Consider the following 27,502-nt stretch of genomic DNA (forward strand, 5'->3'; position numbering starts at 1 on the left):
ACCAAATTAAATTCAACTATTTAACTTCCCTTTTCTTTTTTTTTCTTTTTTGCATGACGCAAAAGGAATTTCTGCAAAGACTAATAAAGAATCTAAAGTACTGATACAATATAAGAATTGTTGAATTTGTTTAAAGTAATGAACCGAACCGGTATAAACAGCTGTGTTTCTCTCTCCCCTGTTACTGGATTAATTTAATGGGGGAGAATATTCTGTTAATTTATACTCCATCGTACGACGGTATCACGTTGTGAGCTGTTCCATGCACGTGTGCGTGTGTGTGTGTGTGTGTGTGTGTGTGTGTGTGTGTGTTTATGTGTGTGGTGGGTATACACTGATTGGTCCTGCAGATTGCGAGATTAGCCTCTGCGCGCACACACACACACACACACACACACACACACACACACACACACAGTGTGAAAAATTAATCTCCAACCTGGCCTTCTAGCCTTGCAGAATTAAGATTAGAGTGGATAATGGCACATTTATAGGCAAAATCACAGCCCGTGCTCCCAAATATAAATATTGCACAAGAAACAAAAAAAAATAAGAAAAATCTAATAATTACATAAGTACATATTTTACCATACTATATCTTTTTGTCAAAAATGAAAATAAAAACTCGAAAAGTAAGAATGAAATCATTCTTTAAACTGCAAAGTTGACAGTCCCATAATTATGACAAACTATTACCAAACTCTAAAATCTAAATGTAAAAATTGTTTAATAGTATCATGTTCTCAAGTAGCTATGGGGTGTGAACCTGAATGAACAAAAACTTAAAACCATAAAGATGTATTCTGTTCAATAAGATGCAGAATCAGTGTGCTCTATCGAGAATTGCTTTAATGAAATGAAATTATTTAAACGTGAATGCCTTTCCGGTCAGGCTTGCTAGATACTTTATGCATAACCCTACCCAAAATCACTTTTGGCGTCTTCACTTTTCTGCCCTCACTTTTATCCTCAATATTGACCTTTGCTCAGCCAATCAAATCATCGTTATGGGGTGATCAGCCAATCAAATCATCATGTTTGTGTTCACACAAACAGACAAAGCTGGGCATAGGAGCCGCTCAAAAAGGAACAGTTTTGCACATACATGGTTTTCACCCGACGTCATATGATATGCATCCGCTGGTAAGTGGTTGTACTAGAGTAGCCTTAATGCTGGCCGAGACTTGATCTGTTAAATCAGAGATCTGGAGGTTGGGGAGGATTGGAACATTGTCGAGGGAGAGGGATTAAACCACACTGTCATTAAAATAAGGGATGATCTCCAGCCTGCCCTGTAAGACATGGTTTAATCCCCAACATTAAAAGCAAACATAGGGACTTAATTGCTTTACCTCCGCCCCTAAAAAGCAAAAGTCAGCTCAACCCACCCACACATTAGCCTACATAATATTTCCACACATTATCCTCAATAGATCCCTTTGATCAGCCTTGATTTTGTTTCTTCTTCAATATCAGTTTGGCTGTACACAGTGGTGTAAAGTAACTAAGTATTTACTTAAGTACTGTATTTTACTTCTACTCCATTACATCTCAGAGCCAGAATTTTTACTTTTACGCCACTACAATAATTTGAAAACTTTTTTTACTAGTTACTTTGGAGATTTTAAGTTTGATTAGAAAACATACATTAACCATTCATTGTCAGCTTGTAGATATACATGCTGCAATATGAGTACTTTTACTTTTAGTACATTTTGAATGCAGGACTTCTACTTGTAATGTTACAGTATATACATTGCAGTATTGATACTTTTACTTAAATAAAACAATTGAGAACTTTTTCCACCACTGTACATGTTGTGGACATAATAGCTTGTTTTTACCTGGTACTGCGTGGTGTATGTGAGTGAGGTTGGCCAGGTTGTCTGGTCTGAGATCAAAGGCTTTGATGCGGCAGGCCAGGGTCTGATACTGAAGCAGCATCAAAAGCTGACCTAAGACCAGTGGTGGGCCACTAAACCCCTTTTCACATCAATGCATCCTGGGAGTTGTAGTGAAATGGTATCAGTTCCCAAAGCAGAGAGTAAGTATAAACGTGTCACTTCCGCTTCGATAACTTGGATAATGGCTTGTGGAAAGCCTTTATCACATGCAACAGTCAGCAGTCGATCAGCACCACCAAAAAATGTGTCTCAGTCAATTATTTCTCTCCACTTGCGTTTCTGCAACAGTTTCCATGCTAATCTTTTCAAATAGAATCTTGATGGACCTGATGTGTCCTCGATGCACTCCTACGTGTATTTGTATTTTCCTATTAATAGCAAGAACCTTGATGGAAATAAGTCCAAGCACTTTCTTGACATCAGGAATACAAGTTGTTTTAATGAATTGTGTTTTCTTTTTGTGTCAAAACTAAATTAAATTAAAGTAAAAAACCCTGCCTTTCTACTACCTTTTTAACCTTCGTCTTGTTTGGGCTCAGCTCTTTGTTGCAATGGTATAGCTGATCTGCGTTCCAGTCTCTTCCGCTGCACTGGACCTCAACTTCCCCCAACGGCAAGCCCCTCAGGCTGGGGACGTCTCGTGTGTAGAGAGCCAGTCTGAGCAGGCAGCGCCGGAGCTCCTCGATGGAGCCCACGCTCAGAACCAGGACCAGGGTGGTGGGGGCCTCTGAGCTGAGCCTGCAGGGGGCAGAAGCTCGCACGGGGCAGGGGCGCAGAGGAGCCAGGCTTCCCAGCACGGACACATCCTCCAGCCGGTGGAGGGTCCCGCTGAGACCCAGCAGAGTGACCGTCAGGGTGCGCTGCTCTGCAGAGAAGGCCATAGTGAAGTGGACGCCGGGGTTGAGCGCCGAGGCTGGCCGACTGGTGCTGGCATCGGAGCCATAGTGCAGCATGGTGAGTGGGATGGGTTCCTCCGCAAAGACGGGAGGAGCAGAGCTGCATGGGCTGGTGAGTCTACTGTGCTCATCACAAGAAATGCTGTCTCCCGTCACGGTGCAGCGCCTCTCCAGAATCCTGCGTGTTCTGGACAGCAGTCCCAGTTTGGGTTTATAGAGGGGTGGGTTGAGGGGTGGTGGGGTACTGAGGCGACGCAGAGGTGAGTGGGACTTAGGGTGTTCCCTCATCTCATAGCCAGGGTGGCCGTGAGAAAAGAATGACACAGGGGCGGAACTGTCCTCCTCAGAAGGCCGAGAGCTGCTGCTGAAGGTTAAGGGATAGTCCAGAATATCTCCTGCGTGGTGCTCACGCTGCTGGCCGACCACTGCTGCGGCTGAAGCAGGCGACGGACCCTGCTGGGCCAGACTGGCGGGGTCGGTGGCCGATGGCGACGGCATGTTCCTCCAGCACATGACACAGCCCAGCATCAGACACAGACAGAACAATATCAGGCCGGTCAGCAGCAGAACCTGGAGTTGAACTAACAAAGACAGAGTAACAAGAACTCATATCAGATCAGTGATGAGCTCTGACATTCTTACACCTCCACATTATTAATAACAAATGGATTAACAAACCAGCATCACAATACGTTTCAAAGCAGTGGATTAGCAAAATAATACAGTGTAAATGTCGTTTGAAATTAAATCCTCAACCCGGTCTAGTATAACACAGATTGAGATTATGACGCAGTATGATATCCATACTTACAAATACAGTGCACAGGATGCAGATCTTACCTTCTAACTGTTTGGTGAACAAAACTTGCAACATAAGCCAGAAGAAGAGTATGACCATTATTCCCTCGATCATACCCTTACAACAGAACAGTAACACGGACTGCCACAGTGGCTGGCCTGGGTACTCTTCGTCATTGTAGGGCATGGTTCCTCCAAGTTCCTGAGTTTAGCTTGAGAAATGATCTAGGACAAGCTCCATATCCAGTGTTGGGGTTACTTTTTTCACAATCAAATATATTGCCTTCAGTTAAAAGTAATGTGACTGTACATTCCAAAATCACTTCATGTGCATGTTTCACAGACCACTCTTGAATGAAATGCTAAAGGATTAGGCACAGTATTAAATGGAAGAGGGGAGGCTAAACAGAATGGAGAATAACGTCATAGTATGTTATGTTACAGTAATGGTATTCAAATTATATTTTAGCAGCTTAACATTTTACTGTCACAAAGAAACGATATCAGTACGTGCAGGGCACTGCATATATATATATATTTTTTGTTTAGTTTTTTGTGTGAAAGGTAGACTGCATTGTCATTAGCGTGCATTAATTTGCATTAATTTGTCAGAAGCTTTAAAAAAACACATTTCTAAAAGTAATGCTTTACTCGACACCACTATAATTATATTACACAATCTGAAGAATGTATTCTTAACTCATAAAAGTAATATTACTAAATAATGTGTTACCTACAACACTGTACATAATATACAAATGCCCCTCACAAAAGTGTCCAAGTAGTTCAGGTTGCATTCTGGTAATGCTTCAGAGAGCATCAAGCCCTTTTAGGCTTGGTGTTGCTGAAGTCACATAGCCAAGCAATCCAGATAACCGTATACACTCCTCTTTGTTGATCAATATCACATGGTGGTGCCGGGCGGTCCATGCACATTGCATGGCACCCGTAAAGTCATCCACAAAGAGTATTGTCATAGGCTATTAACAGGAGGTACCAGTTTCCAGTTTAAGTCCCCCAGGCGGCAGATGAAAAAAGAAAATCTTGATCAGATCTGGATGAAGACCATGTTACAGCCAAGACGATCCACTATCTATGACTTCAACTGTGGTGACTCCAGTGTTCACACTTCACAGAAACACAGCGCAGCGATATTTCTCCCTGATAAGGAGAGGACTGTGGATGGGCGGAGACAACAGTCTCATAATACCTGCATTATAGAATGACTATTCCCAACAGTAAAACTCTCAACCCATCCCCCGCCCCCATCACCCGCATCGCCCTCAAGCTGTTACTTCCATTAGTGTGGTCACTGTCATAGGTTTACTGTACAACAGTTCAGGAATTCACTTTCAATCAGGATCTCCCTCTCATACACACACAAACACACACACACACACACACACACACACACACACACACACACACACACACACACACACACACACACACACACACACACACACACACACAGATGTCAATTGTGAACAATAAATACATGTGACCTTAAGATAAATTCACATGAGCCTCAGAAAGAAATTGCATAGTATCAATGCAAAAATGTAAACATCTTGGTCCAAAATATATTATTTTAACTGTCTGAAATATTTATATTTATTTTGTATTACTAGTCTGTGTATATATTATATATACACAACACATAAGTATATATTTTTTTGCATTCACATTATGTAAGCAGATTTTATTGTAGTACTATCTAATGTCTCTCTCTTGCAAGCTCCACATTGTAATTAACAGGCAACAGTGCAACACTATCTCTCTCTCGGTTTCTAGCACAACAGCGTCACTTTTGCCCCTACTGGTACCCTAAACATAGGGCCATACGGACAGACATAGGGAGGGACCGACATTGCTGTTCCTTGGAGTGGCTGCAACACTCAAAAACATACCAGTGTATGAATGAGGTATTAATGCATAATACCATTGAGTAGGTTTGTTCTACACATCAGGCAATGCTGCTCTCAAGTGGACATTTACATGCACACAATCAATGTGTGGATTGATCCTCACCAATTGATTCATTCAGCTGCCCTGCCCTGCCACCCTCTGCCATGTGCAGAGGGTGGTGAAAAACGCCCAGAAGATCACCCACAGCAGTCTCCCGTCCATCGAGGACATCTACACCAGCAGGTGCAAGAGCACTGCGGCTCGCATTATGGAGGACCCCACTCACACAGGACTTTAAGGCTCAAAGGCAGCTTCTATCCGGGGACTGTCAAGCTACTGAACTCTTAAAGGACCACTTCGCCACTTTTCAACTTATCTTCATAGAATAGGTCCTCACTAATAATCATGAAATCATAAAATGGCAATATATTTTTCTACTCAGTCTGTGTCTCATAGGAGGGCTGTGGGCAGTTTAGAAACCCGTCCACCAGTGACATCATCATTAGGCAGATTTATTTTAAACAAGATTTTTTGACAAAAATGTTGGCTTCCATTTTCGGGACTATTTTCTATTATCTTGTATTCCCCATCGATGTCACTGGTGGACGGGTTTCTGAACTGCCCACAGCCCTCCTATGAGACACAGACTGAGTAGAAAAAAAGTGCACAATTTTTTCACGATTATTAGTGAGGACCTATTATATGAAGATAGATTAAGTCAAATAAAATGCACTTTAGCTGTTTTTTTTGTTTTTTTTAATATGCTGCTCAGTTTTAATGCACTGCACTTTGGGATTTTATGCTTATTCTTTTTATTGATAGGTTTTAAATATACACTGATGGTCCTGAGTACAATTTAAGTTTTATAAGTAAAGTGAACCTTGAACTGGGGGTCTCACTACAGGGACTTTAACCCATTTAGACCGTGGGTTCTAAATGTCTTCTAAATCATGACAGTTTTCAGAAAAACCTATGTTTCTATGTCATTGGTTCTCAAACTATTTTATGTCAAGGACCCCCAGAATTATATGTAATTGGCCACCGACCTCCATCTGAAAATATGTTGTTCCAGGTACCCGCCAGATACAAAGATTTTAGTTAAAAAACGTTCGCTCTGAACAAATATATATATTCAAAGATTGGTGCCACATTTTCATGATTTTTCAAAAATAGCAGAGCTTGTAGATCTGCTATTTTTCAATAGCGTAAAGTAAAACATAATGCTTAAAACACCAAGAAGGGGTTCCCGTCCAGAATGGGTTGATCACTTAAAATCGGTAGCTAGGGTACATGTAAAACCTCTCTTAAAAAAGAAACACCATGAAGGAACAAAATATCTATAGAATTCATTGCGTGGGCAATGGGATCCAGACAATATCCCCTTGAAATGCCCTTCAATTTATCCTGTCACGACTGATCATCAAGCTGCAGAGAGGATATGGAACAGAACCAATTTATAGATACCGGTACTTCAGAAACAGAACAAGATTCCTACATCACACATAAGACTTTTAATTTTATATGGTCATGTCCAAACAGGAAATACAACAGGCAAACAAGACCAAAACCGACATCAAACTTTTTTTTTTCTTTCTTCAGTGTCTAATATCACTGAGATGCCCGTTTTTTCCAGTGAGAGATATTACCTCTTGATTGTCCAAATATTCTTCAGCACAAATTAAGCAGATAAACAAATTGACACTCTGTGTTATATCACATTGTATCGCCAGAGGAGTTGAGGTAGAATCGCTTCAATGTTCCAATTGTCAAAATGCTCTTCTGATCAAAAGGCTGAGGTCGTTCAAGATACATTCTCTTAGCTTAAGTACAGTATAACAGAACAGTATAACAGACAGTAAACGGAGCAGCAATACAGCATGAAGATATGAACATCAATCATATGAGTTCAACCTGGTTGTTTTGAGCAGAAATTCCTGAGTAAGTTACTTTCCCAACTTGGAAAGTCAAATGAGGTAAGTGGTCCATCACTTCCATTCAAAATGTGTTTTCTGCAGAAAGCTTGCATTCTGCATTCCAATTAAAATTGAGCAACTGCAACATGCAGGCTAATGAATGCAATGGAATCCTCCTCGGCCCAGCCAAATCACTGCCAGTGTGAAATATGCATGGACTTGAGGGTTTTCCTAATTCATTTTCCAAAAAATGCAAACCTTCAGCAAAACAGTCACAATACACTGTATATCATACCATCCTGCTGCGTAAATATGGCTTTGTTTTCACATACGGCCACTTTGTGTTCCATCTGAAACAAACCAAATGGTTTAAGGGTCGAGGTATATAAAAATGGCCAGAGGTATAACAAAACGAAGGCTTTTTTGGTCTTCATTAGCTGCACGACACAGCTTATTTGTTCCATTTCTATGAATTTGACAAGTTGATTTAGCTACATTGGTAGCAGTTACATAGTTGACTTAACAAAGCCCTTCCTTTGACATGAATGTCACTACATTTTCAAAGTAGCTTCTATGAGGCACTACGGTAAACATTAACTGAGTCTACACTGGATTAATTCTGAAAATCCTGAGGTCATTTACAGAAAACGGCACCCCGATTTACACTCTCATTCAGAACAAACTTAAAAAAATTAAAACACTACAAAAAAAATATATAATGGTATATATCATATTGCTGAATGAGTAACACATGATTTCTCCAAATTAATGCAATGCTTATGAGCATCTATTGGGAGGTGTTGGTGTTGTAACAGTAAATCAAAGATTATCTGATGATGATAATAAAAAAAAATAATATAATAATAATATTAGGGATGTACATGACTCACGGAGGAGTCTTAATTTGGTTCCTTTGAGGAAGAGGAGGATGAAGACAACGGGCTGTGTGCAGTAGAGAGGGCCGTGAAACCACTGGTTCCAGCAGGAGTTATGTTGTGTGACGACACCACAGGAGCTGAAGAAGGCCTCTGGGCAAACAGCATTCCTAAAGAGAGGAAAGATAATGTGGGTGTTCAATACAGGAGAGGTGCAGCAATATAAATCCTAAAGTTCAACATACACTTAAGTGAGAAAAAGTTGCCATTCTAGTCTCTCCAGGCCATAATTCATGGATTTGAGAGTGTGCGCCGTTCCTAGAAAGAGTATTATGTGACCTTTTTACAAAGAGGCCATTCTTAGTGTGTGTGTGTGTGTGTGTGTGTGTGTGTGTGTGTGTGTGTGTCTTAACTCCAGAGAAATGTGAAATGACATATTGAAAAACAGCTTCAAAACTTATGACTTAGTAATTGACGTGGACATATTGCAAATCAAAAGCAGGCCACAATGTTCATTTTTAACAGAATACCACACGGAATATATTAGTTATTTTTATACTAGTACAATCTTATATGCCTAGGTGTTGTTGACAGTTGACACACCTCGTTAGCCAGTCATTAAACGCTATGCTGGCATGTATCGCCTTTACTCTGTCCGTTTAGACATCATGTTTCAATTATTTTGCAGCCTACTTTTGTACCACCTGTGGACTCATTTCTACAAAAAGTGCCAAAGGCACTTCTTACCCTCTTTTCATTTAGCCTAGGTGTTTCAGTGTTCCTGCATTGAATTAACTAGTTCAAAAGGTGCGCTTATATTTCCGAAAATAAACTCGGCAACAAAAGTTCGGAAACTTAACTTTGGTCCATTATTTCTCCACTTTAATAATAATACCATTATATTGTATTTTATATCATTTTAATCGTTGATTAGTCACCTTATGGTATGGATTGTAAGGATTGTGTGTTTGTGTAATGAGCAACACAGCTAAACCTGTGGGTAGCGCCTCCAAAAAATGTGCCTAAATGGCAAATGGTTGGTATTCAACCCTTGCTTCGAGTTGCTCAGTGGATTGGATGATTGCACACTCAAAGCCAAGGCCACAGCAGAATGTTGCGCATGTCATTTTAGGGGAACATTGTTGTGAGCTTGTAGATCGGCTATTTCCAGCAAAGAGTTTTCCCCCGGTCAGCGAAGTATACACAATAGGGTTTAAGTGGTTAACCCTGAAATGTCTCACCTTTGTAAAGAGTCCCATTGACTTCCACTGATACACTGATGCTGGCCGCTCCATTGGTCGAGATGCTCAGAGACAAGTCCTGTTTGCTCTCTGTGGAAGGAAAAAAGTAATTATAATAACTTCAAGTTAATTTGTTGATGTTCAGTAGAAACTCCAAAGTCATTAAAACGAATGAATGAAAGAACGATGAGCAAGTTACAGATAGTAGACCATATAAACAATGGAGCAAAAATACAAACGATAGCACACACTGTGTTGCAAGCCTGTAGATTTGCTATTTACCTATTACGAAATAGAATAGGGGTGCTAGGGTTCATGTGGTAAAGTAGGACATGACAAGCTGAGGAAAACACTCCAATCATGGATGAGTAATGTGTTGCTCTACCTTGGCCATTGTTCAGTTTGAGGTTCATGGGGTTGAAGTGGGAGGCCATGGCCAGTAGGTTCTGCTGCAAGGCCTGCTGCATGAAGCGCTGCTGCTCTTCCGCGAGCCGTGCCATCTTCCTCTCTGGACCCTCGGCCCCGGCGGCCCTCTCCAGTTTCTCCCGGAGTTGTTCCAAGGTGACGGCCTGGGCCAGCTGCTGCTGCTGCTGCCCCAGCGCCAGAGCCATGGCACTGGGCAGCCCACCGAGCCGCATGGGAGTGGAGATCTCATCTGATCAAAGATACAAAGAAAATGTGAGGACTTTAATGTTGCGTTCACACACAAGGCATCTGCAAAGATCACAGCATATTTGTCGCTTTGTTGGTCACACGGTCGTCGACGTCAACAAGCGTGCGACCGTGCATCCGTAGTGATGTGTGTCGGAGGCATATGCATTGAAAACAATGGAACTTGCAATGGACGTCGCAAGTTTTTGTCAGCCAGAACAGGGTGAAAAAAGCGGGGAGGGGGAGGTGATTGCAGTTCAAAAACAGGGATTCGAACCTAGAGGAGACCAAACATCTACCACTCATCTAAGAGGGAATCCTTACAGATTCTATACATATTCTTCAAAATGTAATTTCACATAATCAACTCGACATTCGACATCATCGTCACGTCCACATTTTGTGGAGAAATAGGCAGAATAGAAATTATCAGTCATGGCTTGGGCACTGGTCTAGTTCCTTAAAACAAACACCAGGGGGCGCAAGTCTCCCACATTCGTTTTGTTTGGTCACCACCACAAGCTAGTCATCACATAATTTGGCCAGTGATGTTTTGGCACCAGATATTATATTTATAATAGCTCAACACTGTGAATAAGTGTTTTTAACTATGCGAAAAGTCATATTTCGATTCAGGTTTTGCTTAAAACTTCCATCTTCCCATCTTTAACCCATACGTGAGTGGTTCTCAAAATATTTGTCAAGGACCCACATAATCATCTGTATTTGGCCGCGGACCCCCATCTGAAAATGTGTTGATTCAGGGACCTCCCAGAAGTAAATATTTGAGTTAAAAACGTTCACTGTGAAAGAATATATATATATATTCAAAGATTTGTGCCACATTTTCACGATAAAGAAAAAATAGCAGATCTGCAAGCTCGTAGCGCTCGGTGCCGCGGCGCTACGAGCTTGTAGATCTGCTATTTTTCAATAGCTACAGTATAACACAATCCTTAAAACACCAAAGGGGTTAATGTAGTATAAAGATGGCAAATTAATGTTTCCGAAAACAAACAAAGGACACTTATTTTAATACAAATCTCCTCACTCACTCACTCACACACGCACGCACACACAACCACCCACACACGGACACACGGACGGACGGACGGACACCCACCTGTGGTTCTCTTGAGAGAGGGTCTGTGTGATGAATTCAGCCCATTGTGACCCGGCGGGGTGTGCATCTTGGGAGAGGCCAGCAGGCTGTGTGGGACCGCGGTGGGGGAGGCAGAGAAGCGATACAGGCTGTTGCTGTAGCTGGGGCGTCGGCCCTCCCTGCGGTTGCTGTCGATGGCGGCCTGCAGCTCCCCCAGAGAGCTCAGGCCTTTCTGTTCACATTCAAACGCATACAGGTACTTCATATACCTAAAAAAGGTGGAAGGGGGGGGGGGGGGGGGGGGATACATCAATATTGAGCTGCCAACGCCAACAGAGAACCATTTAAAACTTTCAAAAACGTTAAAAAGGTCATTGTAATCTTAAAAACGGAAATTAGTTTTTAATAAAGTTGAATAAATACATTCTAATTATGCATTATATATACACACACACTGGCATTTGTTTCGATTTATTTTGTTTGTTGTTATTACTACCATGTAAATGTTTCAGTTATTTCAGAGAGATTTGTCCTAATGTGTGCAGGTCTAGCTAGCCCAAAGTTTATGACGAGAGCAAAGAAAAGTGGTCAGTAATGATATTATATATAAAAATATTTATTTAGCAGTTTCTTGAAACATGTACTTTTTCATGGCTAATTATTATGGCATTAATTAAACAGTGGAGTTAGAAAGAAGACACCCACTGTGTGCGGAGGGTGAAGGCGGCGCTGGTGATGGAGGTTGGGAGGTTGAGTCCTCTGGTGATCTCTCTCCAGATCTTCTTGTTGATGACCTCCACCAGCCCTCCTTTCTCCGTCACCAGCTTGTACAGCCTGTACAGGTCCAGGATCTGCTTGGCCATGATGGGAATACGGTTCACAGGAGTTCCTGAATGAAAGAAAAGGTACATTGCTCAGCTCCAATTGATTGATTTAGCCTATTTTACAGTCCTCGTGTTTAAACCATTTAGACCGGACGTCGAAATAAATAAATAAAAGTCTTCTAAATCATGACAATTTTCTTTAAAACCTCATGTTTCTATATCAGTAGTTCTCAATAGGAGGTCATGTCAAGGACCCCAAAAATGATATGTACTGTAATTGGCCACCGACCCCCCCCATCTGATAATATGTTGTTCCAGCGACCTCCCAGAAGAAAGGATTTTAGTTCAAAACGTTGGCTCTGACAGAATATATATTGAAAGATTTGGGCCACATTGTCACGGTTTTTCAAAACCTGTGACAATGTTTAGCAGATCTACAATACTAGCAATGAGTACTGTAGAGCTTTTTAACACTTATTTTACCCTACCCTACCTTTAAACCCTATATATATACTTTGTAGGCCCCCCCAGGGGTCTACTTGGCTGGCTGCGTCCTGTTTTTCTTCTAATCTCCAGCAAATCTCTTCTCCGAAAATAGCCAACTTACAAGCTCACAATGTGCTGTGACGTGTAGTGTTGCCACCCTGTAGAGAATGACTATCTATTTTCACAGAATATTATATTTGCATGATATTATGAAACCCAGAATTCAGCAGGTTCAAGTGGTTACAGTAGGAGAGCATTCAGGATGGCACAATGTATTATGTAATGCTTCAGTAGTTGTGAGCGTGTGTGGGTGAGGGACGGGGGAAGGAGGCTTGTGGAGCTACATTTATAAGCACTCATATCTATATATATATATATATATATATATATATATAGCAAGCAGCTATAAGACGGGGGTCATTCCCAAAAAGAAGAAAAAAAAGATATACGCAATATACAAAATGAGCTATATAATATAAACATTGATGACTTATTGAATTATTTAACAAGTAATAAAAAAATAAAAAAATCACACTTGTGTGAAGTGATCATACATCATCACATTTCCGTGCTCAGCCAATGAAATCATCACAAATGGGCTTTCCCATGTGGGTTATAATTAGATTCTACCCAGGCCCTAGGTCAGCCTGAACCTGCTCATTGCTGTCTGGTTGACATGGCGTAGGTACTGTAGACTGGAGATGACGTCAGGAAATGCGATTTCCAAAAAGGCCAAAAAGTGTATAGAGCAAATCATAATAATTTACTCATCGAGATATCTAAAGGTCAAAGGTCTTTTGACGAATAAGTGTGAGATTCAGTTCCTGAGGGATCCTCGCAGCCCTCTACCACATTTCTGAATTTCATGAAAAACGATAGCAAGCTAACTGTACCTGTCCTGTATGTGTATTTGTACTATAAGTTATGTTGCACATATGCGTTTTTGTACTGTGTAATGTACCGTTTGTAATGTTGTTAAATTGTGTGTATAGGACCCCGTCTAAAACGAGATGCTGCATCTCAAGGGGCCACCCTCCCAATAAAATTTCTGAACAGAACAGAACTGCCAAAATGGTGGAAAACAACAGTATGTATGTATGTATTGCATGCATGCATGTGGTTGTCCACCTGTGGGTTCGAGTCTAAGATTAAGTCAAGCGGTGCACAGAGTGTAATCTGTGCGGATGAATGTTGCTAATGAAGCTCATTTCAGATGGATGGGGGAGGGGATAAATCTACACAGTTCTGCTCTGTTATCACTTTGCTTTTAGAGTTGGGGGAGGGTTTTGCCATTAGGACCAGTTTGCCAGAGCAAGAACTGACAGCTTATCCCACCAACCCTACGATAAAGCCAATTAATGAGGGGTGGGCAACATAAGTTGGAGGAATAAGATTACTTCTTAAGATGAACACACACATGCGCGCACGCACCCATGGGGGTTCCTCTGCCCAGCAACAAATGCTTTTGATAGCCTCTCTGTTATGAGTAGAGGTCTTATTAAATGTGTCATGTGGAGAAGAGGGAGTCAGTCAATCGAGCTGCATCTCAAGATGTTCACATGCACACTGGTTGGACTACATGATAACATGTTTGTTGGTTAATCAAAGACAGCAACATATTTCAGATGTAAATGTCTACAACAGTGCAAGTATACAGTCATGTGGGCCTCATTTTGTGACATACCTCGTTTTTGCATAAAGATGAACAGCTCATCCAGAAACTCCTTCCGATTTGGGTCGTTGTCCAGTTCATAAAGCTAAGATGTAAGAATTATTGTCAGTGACAAGCTAAACAAGTTTCAAGCAGTCTACTAGGTATATATTTATCTGGGAGTTTGGTCATCATAATATTGTGATATAGCTAAATGTGGTCTTCTCCTTGTCAATGGTCATGATGACCATTGACAAGGAAAAGATCCACATAAATGATAAGTTTCTAAAAATCTAATAAGACAAATATCATCAATTCACTATTATCTCCCAGCCTTACTGTCTGTTCAGACATTTGTTTCCATGCAATCAAGACACAACTGACCTTGGCAAAGTCTCTGGATGGTTCACCCTTTGCTTTTCCACCTTCAGGTTCCTCTGTCCAGCCTCCACTTGCCTTCTGTAAACAGACAATTTAAGACATTCAGCTGGTGTACTGTACACTACTTTCATCCAGTGTCTTACACAACACTGGATTGCAGAATAAACTTCGATTCCTAGTACATCAATATCACAAAGATAGAAAGGACATGGAGAAATTGACAACAGCCACCTACTAACAGTCCCTGTTGCTGCCAACTCCCACTGTGGGCCTTGGATGGAAGTAGACAACCATGTGCCCAACATACGCTATTTCTTGACAGTTTGTTCTGTTATTAGACCTTGCAGCCTTTGTCTTTGCCATTTGCACAAACTTTCGAATGCAACCTATTGAGTCACATTCTGTGTATGTTTGAACGTGCTCCGTCTATGGCGACGATAGGCTACTCATGTTTACATTGACCCCCACTCCAGGTTTACTATTGCAAAGCCCTCGTTGCTTGGTGGTCTGCCGGCACGCTCTCTGAATGTACTACAACTGATACAGAATGCAAGGCCTGGTCTTCAACCTTTCAAAACCTGTTCTCATATCCATTATCTGCATTCCCTTATTAACCCGCATCAAATTCAAAACACTGGTGATTACCTACAAGCCAATCAAGAGCATGGCACTCCCTACCTTCAGGACATTATCCAGCCATTTCCAAACGCTTTGATCAGCTAAACACAGTAGATATATGGCCCTACATTGCCTACCACACCCTGGCCAACTCTCCAAGCCACTTCACCCTCTAGTACCCAAGCTGTGGAATGACCCTCCCCCGAGTCAGAACTAGAGACGCACTCCCCTCCACCTCACCGCCCATATTTGATAGATGCTAGTTACTATACTATGCAGGTGTACGTTGGTTACTTATTCATGCTGTGCAATACATGCTTTCAACACATACTAGGTTTAATGTTTACCTGGCATTCTAGTTACTTTTAGCACTTCATTGTTTTCCGACTCCATTTACCTGAACATTTACCCTGCTTGCCGACTATGGAGAACCACTACTACAATCTAAATGCATAAATTGTAATGATTAACTAATAATAAACAGCACCTGTCACACATAGGATGTAGCTAAAGATACTACTTTGCAGTATTAAGAAATCCAATACAAAACAATGTAAAAATAGACTACTACAAGTATGAACGTTCATTTCACAGCAGCTTACATGCAGTAGATGTAATTAAAATATATATTTTTTCACTCAAGGACAGTAAAATCCTCACTAAGCTGTTCACACCCATATTTTGGTTTCCCACGTTATTAGTCTAAATAGAACAAGGCATTCTAATGGCATACAGCCAACTTTGGTCCCATCATGCAAGTCTGCATTCGAGCAGACTTAAGAGCGGCCCTCCGCAAAAGTCACAGACAAAAGATGATTACAGAATCAGACTAACATTATTACTAATTTCCTTTACACCCAAAATATGGTGCAAACAGCCCCTTGAGTGTATCTTTTAATGTGCAAAAATGTAACCCATTGACAATTTGGTTCAATTTTTACACTCTCAAAGACTTGAACACTGAGGATTTTACCGTAAGCAGTGTTGTTTTTGGTTGTTTGTTGTATGGTTAGTCTGTAAATAGCATAGGATTTTAGTCAACTAAATCGACAGTTGTTTGTCGTCGACAAAAATACAGTTTTGCAGGCCTTGATGGCGTTGTAATGGCAGATTTTGCGGTTGGTTGCATGCTGAAAATAGCAGATCTACAAGCTCACAACGCGTCACAGCACGCAGTGTTGTGACCAAGCAACCAAGCATAAGATGACATCTTTTCCTCTAACATTTACCGTAGTCTAGTTTTAATCCGTTGACAAAATTGACAGTATATTTAGTCATAGTTTTAGTCATCATAGCATCGTTTTTAATTTGTTTATATATATTTTTTCATCAGTAAAAAAAAAAAGTCATAGCTTTAGTTGACGAAATCAACACTGACCGGCGTAAGGAATCTGCGCTTCCCACCTGTTCTGTCTGAACCTGTTCCCTTTGCCAACAGTAAAAAACAGTAAGTCACTGTCACGCTGGAGGGTTGAACAGCTGGTCAACGTGAGGATCGCTCTGGTGTAAACCACTGTTTCACAAACAGAGGGTCAGGGCCCATTTGTGTGTCGCGGACCAATTTTTATGGATCACGAGTAAAAAAATATATCCGCTTTTATTTAGTTTCCCACTTAACGATTCCCCCCCCACTTCATAACATTTTTCAAAAGAATTAAAAAAATACAATTGAACCCCAAGCACAGTAAAATATATATATATATATTTATTTATTTTTCTTCACAAAAATATATATATACTTTCACAAGTGAAGTGAGGGGCGTCTTATCACCATACATCAGCCAATCAAATAATCACATTCCGTGCTACAGTCAGACACACACAAAGCAGTGCATAGGAGGGGTGCTAGCCTAGCACCCCTCAAAAAAAAAAGTATTAAGTATTAAGAGTATTAATGAAAAGCACAACACTCATTACACAGTTTAACATGAGCCACTATCCCTCCCTTTCTAACCCCGTCCCGTGCACATCCTATGTGACAGTTTAAGGTTAAAGAATGTGAGGGGAGAGCAGTGGGAGACCAGTGTGTGTAACAGAGTGGAAGGAGCCTGCTGAGACGCATTGTAATGTCCAGTCTAATGCCTGTTACACATTATACAACGTTTAGTCAGGACAGCATGTCGCATTTGACGATTGCAGTGCCTGAATCTCACTCATCTTTCTGCCTAGACCACATTGATGTCTCATATTTTGCACATACATTTGATTTTAGAGGGGACGCAAGGCTAGCCCCTCCTATGTCCAGCTTTTAGTGTGCATGAAAACACAAACTTATGGCCAGTTTTGAGTGTTTGTGTAAACACAAACATTAAAAGCTGGACATACATGATAGGATGTGATTGGCCGGAATGAGATGAAGTATGATGATAAGAGTGCCTCACTCTTATCATCATACTCACTTCACAGTTCCCCATCGTTGTGATTTTTTTAAACAATCTTGTTTATTTTATTTTTGAGGGGCGCTATGTGACATAGGATGGGCTGGATATAGGCTGGACAGCATTTAGCGTGTGTGCACAAACTTTGTCCTACATAAACATTAAATTCCCATTGATACGTTGTATAGGAGGCTTTCAACTCTCAACTGTCAGTAAGAAGTCGGCGATGATGTTTGTACGATAAGAGCGCAGAGTGTTATTTTTTAAATTAAGAAATGACATAACTACAAGCTCACAACTCATCATGGTGCACTGCGAGCTTTGAGATCAGTTATTTCTTCTATTTGTTCAGGGGGTGACTAATTTAACAGGTTCGATGATGACTTTTCACAACAAATCCAGCATCTTTTGATTCATGAGAGCACCCTGGGACGTCCCTCGGTTTGGTAGCCAATCAACGTAGCACAAAACCGTGAAAGTAAAACACAAAATGGGGAACAAGCAGCTAGCGTACTTGAGTTTGTGCCACTTCATTTTTGTTATAGCGTTTGCTTGTACTGAGAAGGAAAAATAGTGAAGATGCATCACAAAATCTGGATAAGAGCACTTTGTTGGGTCGGTTGTGACAAAATCCTGTCTATTCAGAGAACTCATTGGCTGTTGTGTTGACCCTCATGGACAAGAGAGCCCGCCCCCGAGACTGTGGCAAGAAAAATCACACAGGTTTGATCTTGTCTGAAGGGTTTGATCAGCTGTTAACACCAACTCTGACTGCCTCACTGGGGGTGTCACACTTCAAACAACTGCAAACACAGGCTCCGTCTGTGATTGTCCATTAACGAGCTATAATGTCCCCATGTGCTGTTATATTAATATTAACATAAGAAAATAGGATGTTTAAAATAAAGCTTAAGATTACAAAATACCTGGGAAAGTTTTGTAGCCTGCCCTGTAAGAATTTATATGTTAAACTTGGGCTGATCTGCCTTTCTATTCTATCCTATTCTATTCGGAGCACATACGTCCATCTGTGGCCATTTATTCATAGAGTATATTTAACCCGTTTATTGTTTTTCTCAACATGCCACTTGCTGCATTGCAGTCAACGCTGAATAATAAATGTTTCTACTTGTTGCTTCAAAATTGAAGTCGTTTATTTAGCTTCATACACTTCCGCTAGCATTCTTAGCATCCGTCAATCTGTGCTCTAAAGACGTTATTCCATTTGCTAGATGGTTTATGGTAACCTGATCAGACCCACTGGGGCTCATAATGATGCCATTTCAGTCCAGCTGCAATAAAGTACACTGTAACTAGCCAATTGGCTTGGCTTGCACTCAATTTAAAGGCTGTTGTGCAGGCAGAACTAATTTCAAATGGCTGAAACTAGAATAGTCAGGCAGTTTCAATATTTTTCCTCTGAAAAACACATGTATTCGGTTATTAACCATGTATAATTAAACACACACCAACACTGGAGTGTTATACTACACAAAACATACAAAAACAGTCACCCTGGTGATAGATTTGTTGACACATCAAATGGCTTGTGGCTTAGCCTTTCTAATAAAAGGCACTGCAACTGCCCCCCAGCAGCAGGCCTATTGACAGAGAAGGGAGATAAACATCCCGGTCTTTTGGTCATCAAGTGAAAATAAAAACCCTTCCCCCTCTTATTGATGAGCCAGGGAGACCTACTGTGGATCTATCAACAAAGAGGCTTCAGTTAATTGCTCGCAGCACATTCAGCAATCTAACCATGTGAGCCCAGATCATTTTCAGGGATCAGTTCAATTAGTTTGGGTTTGTAAAGAACAAAAATAAAAAATAAACTTAAATTAGATTGAGTGGGAATAGAAATATAATATACGCTTAATAATTCAGTGGTCAGTTTACGCATATCTCACATAGTCACATTGTTAGATGGGGTAGTGCTTTATGATCATTTATAAGTACACAAAAGTGCAATGCATCTTAACCAAAAGACATTCTCGTCTCCATGGTAGTTCTAATACACAACATTAAGTTAAGTAAAGGATAAAAATGGCTACCTCTGGTAATGAGCTACAGTGCAGCTTGTCCAATGAAATTATCCTCAGCACTTCAGTGGAACCACAGGGAGCATGACGCTTTTTTTTAATCCAAATTTAAGAGTCAAATAAAATGATCTGGCCCCCTGATGAGCGCTCGGTTTCTACTGGCCCAGAGAGGGAATGAATGCGTTGCCTGCGGGCGTGAACAATAGATGTCCAGCATATCAAATTGTTCAATATGTTTCTTTTGTACAGTTCAAAGAGAAAGGATGTGAATTACAGTCAAATAAAAGAATGAGAGAACATACGCACTCACAAATCTCAATTTAATAGCTTCTGTCTATCTATATTTAACACAACTAGGAAAGAGAACTAGCGGAATGCTATAAATAGCTATGTTAACCTTAAATGTAAAGCCTTGGTCAGTCAAGTCATTACTGAGTTTGGTCAACAGCATTTCAAAAACACACTTATACGTTTACATATTGTGTATATATATTGTACATTTTAATGAACTGTAGGCCATGTGCTCCTGTTTTCATTAAGGAGAACTCTTAAAAAGAACCCTGGCTAATTAAGACAAATATGCCTTCAAACATTATACTTGCCCTCTATAACTAAAAATAAAAACACTGTAAAAAATATATTTCTTCCATAAATAGAAAATCTTTCACTCGATAGGAACTGCTCCTGTTGCAAGTTGATGATGTCATATGTCCATGTGTGGTCCAGCCCTATGGAATGCAATGCACGTGCTAATAAAAAGTATTTAAAATATTGCTTTGATGCTCATATTATCCTTAGGAAGTATTAAGTTGTTTTTCATTAGCATACGGACATTCCATAGGGCTAGAGTCTAGACATCATCATCAACTTGTGACAGGAGCCGTTCCTATTGAGTGAAAGATTCTTTATTTATTTTTTAAAGAAATACAATATTTAAGGGGTTTTTATTTTTTATTGTAGTTGTAGAGGGCAAGAATAATGTTTTAAGGCATATAATTGGTCTTATTAGCCAGGGATTCTTTTAATACTATGGACCTGAGCTAGAACCAACGCCTTCTTACAAAGAATAGTGATTGGTAGGGGGAGATACATGACGCGGCAAACACGGCTTCACTGCCTGTTCTTTGCTAAATACTTTTCTACCCACAATGGTTATATAATTAAAAAAAACAGACTTGGTGCTGTACTGAAACAGATTGTGTTGCACAGGGTTAGGGTTTTATTTATGCCTAGTTTTGACCTGAAACAGACATTGTTCCACTTGTTCTTCTATCCATCCACTGTCGATCCACTGTTCTTCTATGCATAATATCCCTAAAAAGGATGAGTAACGTTGTATTTGACTGCATTTCCTAAAGTTTTGAATGCATTGTGTGCTATGGAGTGAGGAGTAAATTCCCACAGCATTCCTAATAGCGGTGGAATCTATTGATTACTTGGAGCTGAGTCAAGCTACCATTAAGTGTTGCCAGGCAACAGCTAAATAATGCAAGGAGAACAAATGAGATACAGCTAGGTCAGCAGTGATTGGTTATTATGGATCTACAAGGGTTTAAATATCAAGGCAATGGGCAGATGTTTAAATGCCATGAATGTGGTGGGGTTATAAACTATTAAGTACTGAAATGCTTATTGAAACTAATATTGTACACATCATGGTCTGATGCTTCCTTTTCCGTTTAAAACTGACAATTCTATCTATGAATACCATCTATGAAAAACAGGCAATAACCTGTATTATTGCCTTATTGCCCAGAAAAAGCCTAGAAGATAAGGATACAGTAAACTTTATTGGTTCATTTTGGTAAGAACATGAAACTGAAACGAACGTTTTATTACTTAATAAAGTAATAAAAGTAACTCCTGGAGCACTGTATGTATGCCTGTTGGTCATCCGTCTCCATAAACTACTAAATTACCACAAGCTAACGCCGCAATTTCACTTTGATAGTGTGAATATTGGCCCCTTATATTGGCCCCTCAGGGGTCCTTTCATAGTTAAATGAACAATCCGAATTGTGTAGCTGCCTGCAGGACACCGAGATATACAGTATAGCGGCACGGGCACCACTGTCCTTCTGTCCGATTCCACTGGCCTCATTAATCACAATGTATAGACGAGAGGCCAGGGTAGGGGTGACTCATACAGTACAACCAATCAGAGAAGCCTCCATATGAAAAGGACACACACACACACACACACACAGTTTGAGTACTAGTAATTACTAGACGTACTGTATATCCACTGTAAGTTGGTCTATATACATGTATTCGCTATACATTATTCTCGACATGTGTCTCTTTGATTCTTTTCTCCCTGCCCCCCCCCCCCCTTCTTTTTATTTTCTCTTCCTGAAAACAACAATGGAGCTTGCAAACACAAAAGAATGTCACCCACTTCTTTACACCTGTAAATTACAATGAGGTTGATTCAGATTCTGATTGAGAAAAATCTCACTTGTGTAAAGTGAGGTGAGGGGCGCTCTTATCATCATACATCACATTCCGTGCTCAGCCAATCAAATCATCACAAAAGGGTGGGTGGAGAGGATTGGGAAAGGAGTTGTGGGAGAAAATGTAAAAAACAAAGAGTTGTATTTTCTTTCTGTGAAACTTTCTGTCATCACTTTTATCTTCAATGTGTACTTTGCTCAGCCAATGAAATCATCGCTGTGGGGTGATCTGTGATCAGCAAATCACAAGCCAATGTTTGTGTTCATACAAACGCAGAAAGTTGGGCATAGGAAGGGCCAGCGCCCCTCAACAAAAACTGCCTGTGTACCTCAACATACATAACGGCCCTGGTCGATTCAACATGTCATGCATGTAAAAAAAACGGTGAAGCCACGACTTTTGTTAACCTCAAATGATTCCTCTGAAGAGAGGTTTGGGTGGAGGCCAAGACCAATTAGCTCCGCCAGTGCCAAGACATGTGTTCTCAAAATGAGGGACATAGTAATACGGTAAAGCCCGGCTGAAGGAGACAAGGAGGTAACTTGAGTTAAACACCAATGCTGTCGCCGGGCTCTGCGCCAAATTGCCACACTCCTTCCTCCACATGTGGGCCTGAATGTTAGCAGCCATGTGCAGGATTCCCAGCAGGGACAAGTAAACACTGAGATCACACACACAGAGGTATACTGGAAATGACCTTTCTCTTCATGTAAATAAGATGGGACGATATATTGACTCGAGTTGTATTTTGAGTCTGAAATGGCATGAGAATACCAGCCAGGGCCATATGGGGGTGTTACAACTTGAATACAAATAAGCTTGAGACAATTTAAATGCATTTTTTTAAATCACTCCTGTGTGAAATGAGGGGCGTTCTTGTCATCGTACATCAATTTATGTTAGCGGACATTTGACATTGCTACATAAGGTGGTCCCTTATTGGCCAAGCGCTCCCACCAACATGTGATTGGTTAGCGGAATTGCTCGTTTACATATGACGTAAGTTCTCCCTTCAATGTCAATGGCATTTAATGTTTTGATGATTGATTTATGTCATATTTAGCAGAATTATCAGCTCTGGAAAATATTGAGACATGAGGGGACCAGATTTAGCAGACATTTGACCTGAATTCCCCTTTCATTGTCAATGGCAAATTTGCAGCCTTTGCTTTGGAACTCCCTGCCCTTGGCTAGCAGAGTCAGTGTCTTCTTTCAAAACGCTTTTAAAAACATGTATGCCAAGTGTTTTTCCTATATATTGTTTAATTGTTTTGTTATTTTTTATTGTTTCCGATCTTGTTGTGTTGATGTTTTGTATGATTATTGTTTTATAACCTGTCTGTAATGCACTTTGTAACTATATGTTTGGACTTACCTGTTGTTTAAGCACCTCATCATAGCCCCAGTCAGCGAGACCACCAGGCGATGCAAAGGATTGTTGGCCCACCGGAGAGGGCAGGTCAGTCTCCTCTGGCTCCTGTTTCACAGCGACTGGCTCCTGCTTCACAGTGGCTGGAGGAGATGTGGTCAGTTGCTTTGCAGGTGAGACCGAGGAGGGATAAGGAGGAAGGGAGAAGCGGGCATCAGGAACCTGAGGGTGTCTAGGTATCATGGAGGCCTGATGCTGCTGAAGCCTGTTCTCGTCGCCTTCCTCCATGTCATCGTCGTCGACGTCATCCTCTGGAATTTCTTCGTCTTCTTCTTCATCATCGTCGTCCTGATCCGAGTGATCTCCCCTCATATAATCAAACTCTCCACTATCCATATTGCTGACATTGCCATCCATGGATTGTTGTCCCATTTGAGGAGTATTGCCATCGGCCCCTTTGCCCAGGAAGGTCGACCTGTATCCAGGGGGGACCCTAGCCGCAGCAGGCTGCTTGCTGAAAAGGAGCTGAGCTTGAAGGAGGTCCATACCCAGCTTGGCCTCCTGTTGCCTCTGGAGGTTCTCCATGCCCAGCTTGGCCTCCTGTTGCCTCTGGAGGTGCTCCATCACAGCCCCGAGTCTCAGTCCAACCGGGCCCCCCTGGTGGCACCCTGGTGGTCCTCCTATACCACTCTCCTGGGATAGGCTGGACTATGGACAAGAAGAGAAGTGGGTTTATTTGTGGTCAAGCCATGGGCAAACAAAAGGCATCCTGTAATCTAATTATTGACTCTCTCCCGTTTTATTGAAGTTGGCAAAATGGCCTACAAATACAAAATATCTTGGGCAAATTTGGTTTGTATGCAAATAAATTCATATTGAATAGACATTTTCTAAATATTCCCTCAAGATACACACCGGCCTAAATAGCCTAAAGGTGAATACAATAACGATTCAAAAATAAGAATCTTCTTAAGAATAATAACAAAACTGGTGGCTACGACGTTAAATTAATTACTATAGGCCTACGATACGATTCTTCTGAGTGTATTAAGAAAACGAATGTACAACAGCATCCGTTAAGACGCTTTGTAAGTTCATGAAAGGTGAAAATCGAACAGTTAACGTTACATGTAGAATGCAGTAGCTAGGCCAAAATCTTCTTGAACGATAGTTCAAAAGAAAACATCAACAACTGATCAATTTGCAAAGTAACATAGATTCGTGTTCAGAAACATTCTTAACTACTTGGGCCACATATGATCGAAAAGAAAAACAACTATATTCCTCGTGAAGCTGCTAAACCAGTCCAACTTGAGAGATTAATCGCCCCCTGGCTTTGTTACTGTAACAAACTCGATAGGAAACGTTGCCGACTCACCATTTGCGCCTTCGAATAATCCATCGCCGCCTCCTCTACTACGTAACTACAGCCAGGTATTATGAAAACTTGCCTTCTTTCCTCAAATCGAATCAATCGCGTTGCATGACCAAAAGTCTGTGGTGTACACCGGATTCGTCCCTCGTCGATCAAATATCATAAAAAGCTCAACAATGTGTGCCCGTGTGGGGGGAATGATCGAACGCCACTGTGGAGGAGAAGAAGTAGCCTAATAATGTCCGTGTTGCTTACCTCCCCTCGACTCGTCACTGACTCACACTGCGCATGGAACTCAAACATCTCTCTCTGATTGTGTGACTGACTGGCATACACCCCCCCAACCCCATGAATGAAAAGATCCGCCCAGTGTGTAGTAAAACGACAGTGGAAACCGGGGCCTTTCTTTTGTAAAGGCAGCCTTTCGAGTTTTACCTCCCGGGACTTCACACACAGAGGCACTGTAGTAGTTTAGGCAGGGATCAAAGAAGGCCACACAGTTTCACCCCCAAAATATTACATTTCCGATTCAGATATGGCTAGAGTAGAATTATATTGCGCTGATGATATTCAGAAATACTACTTGTCAACCAGTAGGTGTCCTACCTACACCAGGGTCTAAATTTCTAGTGTATGAGTGTATGGTGCGAGAGCGAGACTATACTTCAACCACTCAGATGTGCTAATTCATTGTATTACTCGACCATAACGTTTTATTATTCAATAAGTTCCAAAACTTCCAACTGAGTGTGAACTGTGAACGTAACCAAATTAACCCAGGGCAATTTGCATTTGTAAAACTAAGGGCATGGGCCACGTGTTATACATATCTATAACGCGTTGATTATTGTTATTAGGCTAGCTATTATGTATATGAAGCTACTAGAATAAAAATGCTTGTATGGTGGTCTAGCTGTCTGTTGTCTCACTGTTGCCTGTCTGTCTGTAGGCTAGTGTTTTCAATGCAATGCAGTTGTGGAGTGCAGAATGGAATGGGGGAAGGGGGACAGCTGGCTGACTGGCCTGTGTTTTTATAATCCATATAAACCTGAACAATACACCTTAAAAATGCACATTAAAAAAAAACATTTGTTTTATTGCTGCAACTATAGTTTACTCTGTTGATATGGAAAAACATATTGGAGTCGATCCGGTGGTATGAGCGTTCATCTTAATTCATTAATAATCAATGACAGACTTTCCATGTCTAAACATCTCAGGGGAGAGTGAGATTGTGTTGTGGGTGAAACAGGGTGAGGCCTGTTTGTTTCAGGTGCCAGTTGTCATTAGCTTGGCGTCGCTAGAATACACAAATGTGAGCAAATGAAATTGCTTCGACAGATTCGTCAGGTTTCACTTTACATTGAAGGCACTTCGCACTAGACGCTCTTATCTAAAGCGACTCTTACAAGTGCGAAATCAGAGTGTGGGATTAACCATAATCAACAAACGACAGGGTAAATAGTCACATAGGCCTATAAAATAGTACAAAGAGAAAACAATGTAACTTCAAAGAACCTAGGATACCAAACATCAATACCATCTTTCTAAACAACATGGTTTCTAAATAAGATTTTTTTTTCAACATTTGTGTTCAAGCAAAGCAAATCGAAATAACAAAAAGGTGAACAAGTAGGCTACATAGTATGAATAGGCCTACTAGTACTATAAAACAAAAGGTGACAAGAATTAAGGGACACAATGGAGTGCTAGGGATTGAGGTAGGTCTGAAGAGGTGGGGGGCTTTTAAGAAACCCACACAGAACAGATCTGCACCAATATAGCATTTCTTCCAACAGAACTTCTGATTATTTTTTACCAAGTCACCAGGTTCGTGTCTGATCATTATTTCGTCCGATACAGGTTTAGTTTCAGACTATACAAGTTATTACTGTGCGAAATGACGAGAACTGGAGGTGGTAAAACTGCATAGGCTAATGTTCACTGCAGACTAAGCATTTTTGTATGACATAACATAATGCCACATGGCATGATATTAGCAAATATTTTGTGGGAAGTATTGTCAATCGCAATTTAAACAAGAAAGAGTTGCTTTCCTAAAATAATAATGAATAAAGAATTGCTTTATGCATTTTGATATTAACTTTGTGCTCAAATGACCCAAGTTTGTAAAATCCATTCCAAATGCATACTGCAAAAATATATTTATTCTATTTAAATAAGATAAATTAAATGTACCAACAATTAAAATGCAAATATTCAATTTGCATTTTAATTAGGCTAGGATTTCATCTAACAAATGTGTCAGCCAGCCATAAAATATAACATTAAACTGAATAATAGTTGTATAAAGGTACCATGGTGATAATAAACCTATAACTCATTACCTTTTCAACATGTTTATTACCATCATATACATTTTCCCTGAAATAAAAACATGTCACAGATCTCAGAATGATATACAGGGGTTGTTTTTTACATTCGCACTAAAATGCTGCTCTCTGGTGGCAAAATAAGTTATTACCCTCACAATTATACATGTCCATTTACAGTTGCAAGGTCCAAAACATGCATCATGTGACCTACAGGAGGCTACTTTATGCATATACTGCACCTTTTAGAACAGGTGTTAGCTGCAACAAAATTGAATTACCTCAAAACATTAATACAACACTCAA

General features: G+C 40.7%; 1 protein-coding gene across 2 annotated transcripts; it reads right to left on the reverse strand.

Moving 5' to 3' along the window:
- Window positions 1-6,998: 6,998 nt before the first annotated feature.
- Window positions 6,999-25,118, reverse strand: LOC308313621 (AT-rich interactive domain-containing protein 3A-like). 2 transcript variants are annotated; one of them, XM_080760839.1, is made up of 9 exons: window positions 24,867-25,118; window positions 23,510-24,196; window positions 14,634-14,708; window positions 14,283-14,355; window positions 11,994-12,177; window positions 11,310-11,557; window positions 9,921-10,190; window positions 9,536-9,625; window positions 6,999-8,464 (listed from the first exon to the last, which is right to left on the reverse strand). In XM_080760839.1, exons 1-9 carry the CDS (start codon window positions 24,888-24,890, stop codon window positions 8,319-8,321), a joined length of 1,797 nt encoding a protein of 598 aa, XP_080616965.1. In that variant the 5' UTR covers window positions 24,891-25,118; the 3' UTR covers window positions 6,999-8,318. The 2 variants fall into 2 exon arrangements, with proteins under 2 accessions (XP_080616965.1, XP_080616964.1); XM_080760838.1 differs by having other exon boundaries at window positions 23,495-24,196.
- Between the last annotated feature and the right edge of the window lie 2,384 nt (window positions 25,119-27,502).

The sequence above is a fragment of the Protomyctophum bolini genome (genome assembly GCF_963924005.1).
Source record: "Protomyctophum bolini genome assembly, chromosome: 4".
Classification (NCBI taxonomy): domain Eukaryota; kingdom Metazoa; phylum Chordata; class Actinopteri; order Myctophiformes; family Myctophidae; genus Protomyctophum; species Protomyctophum bolini.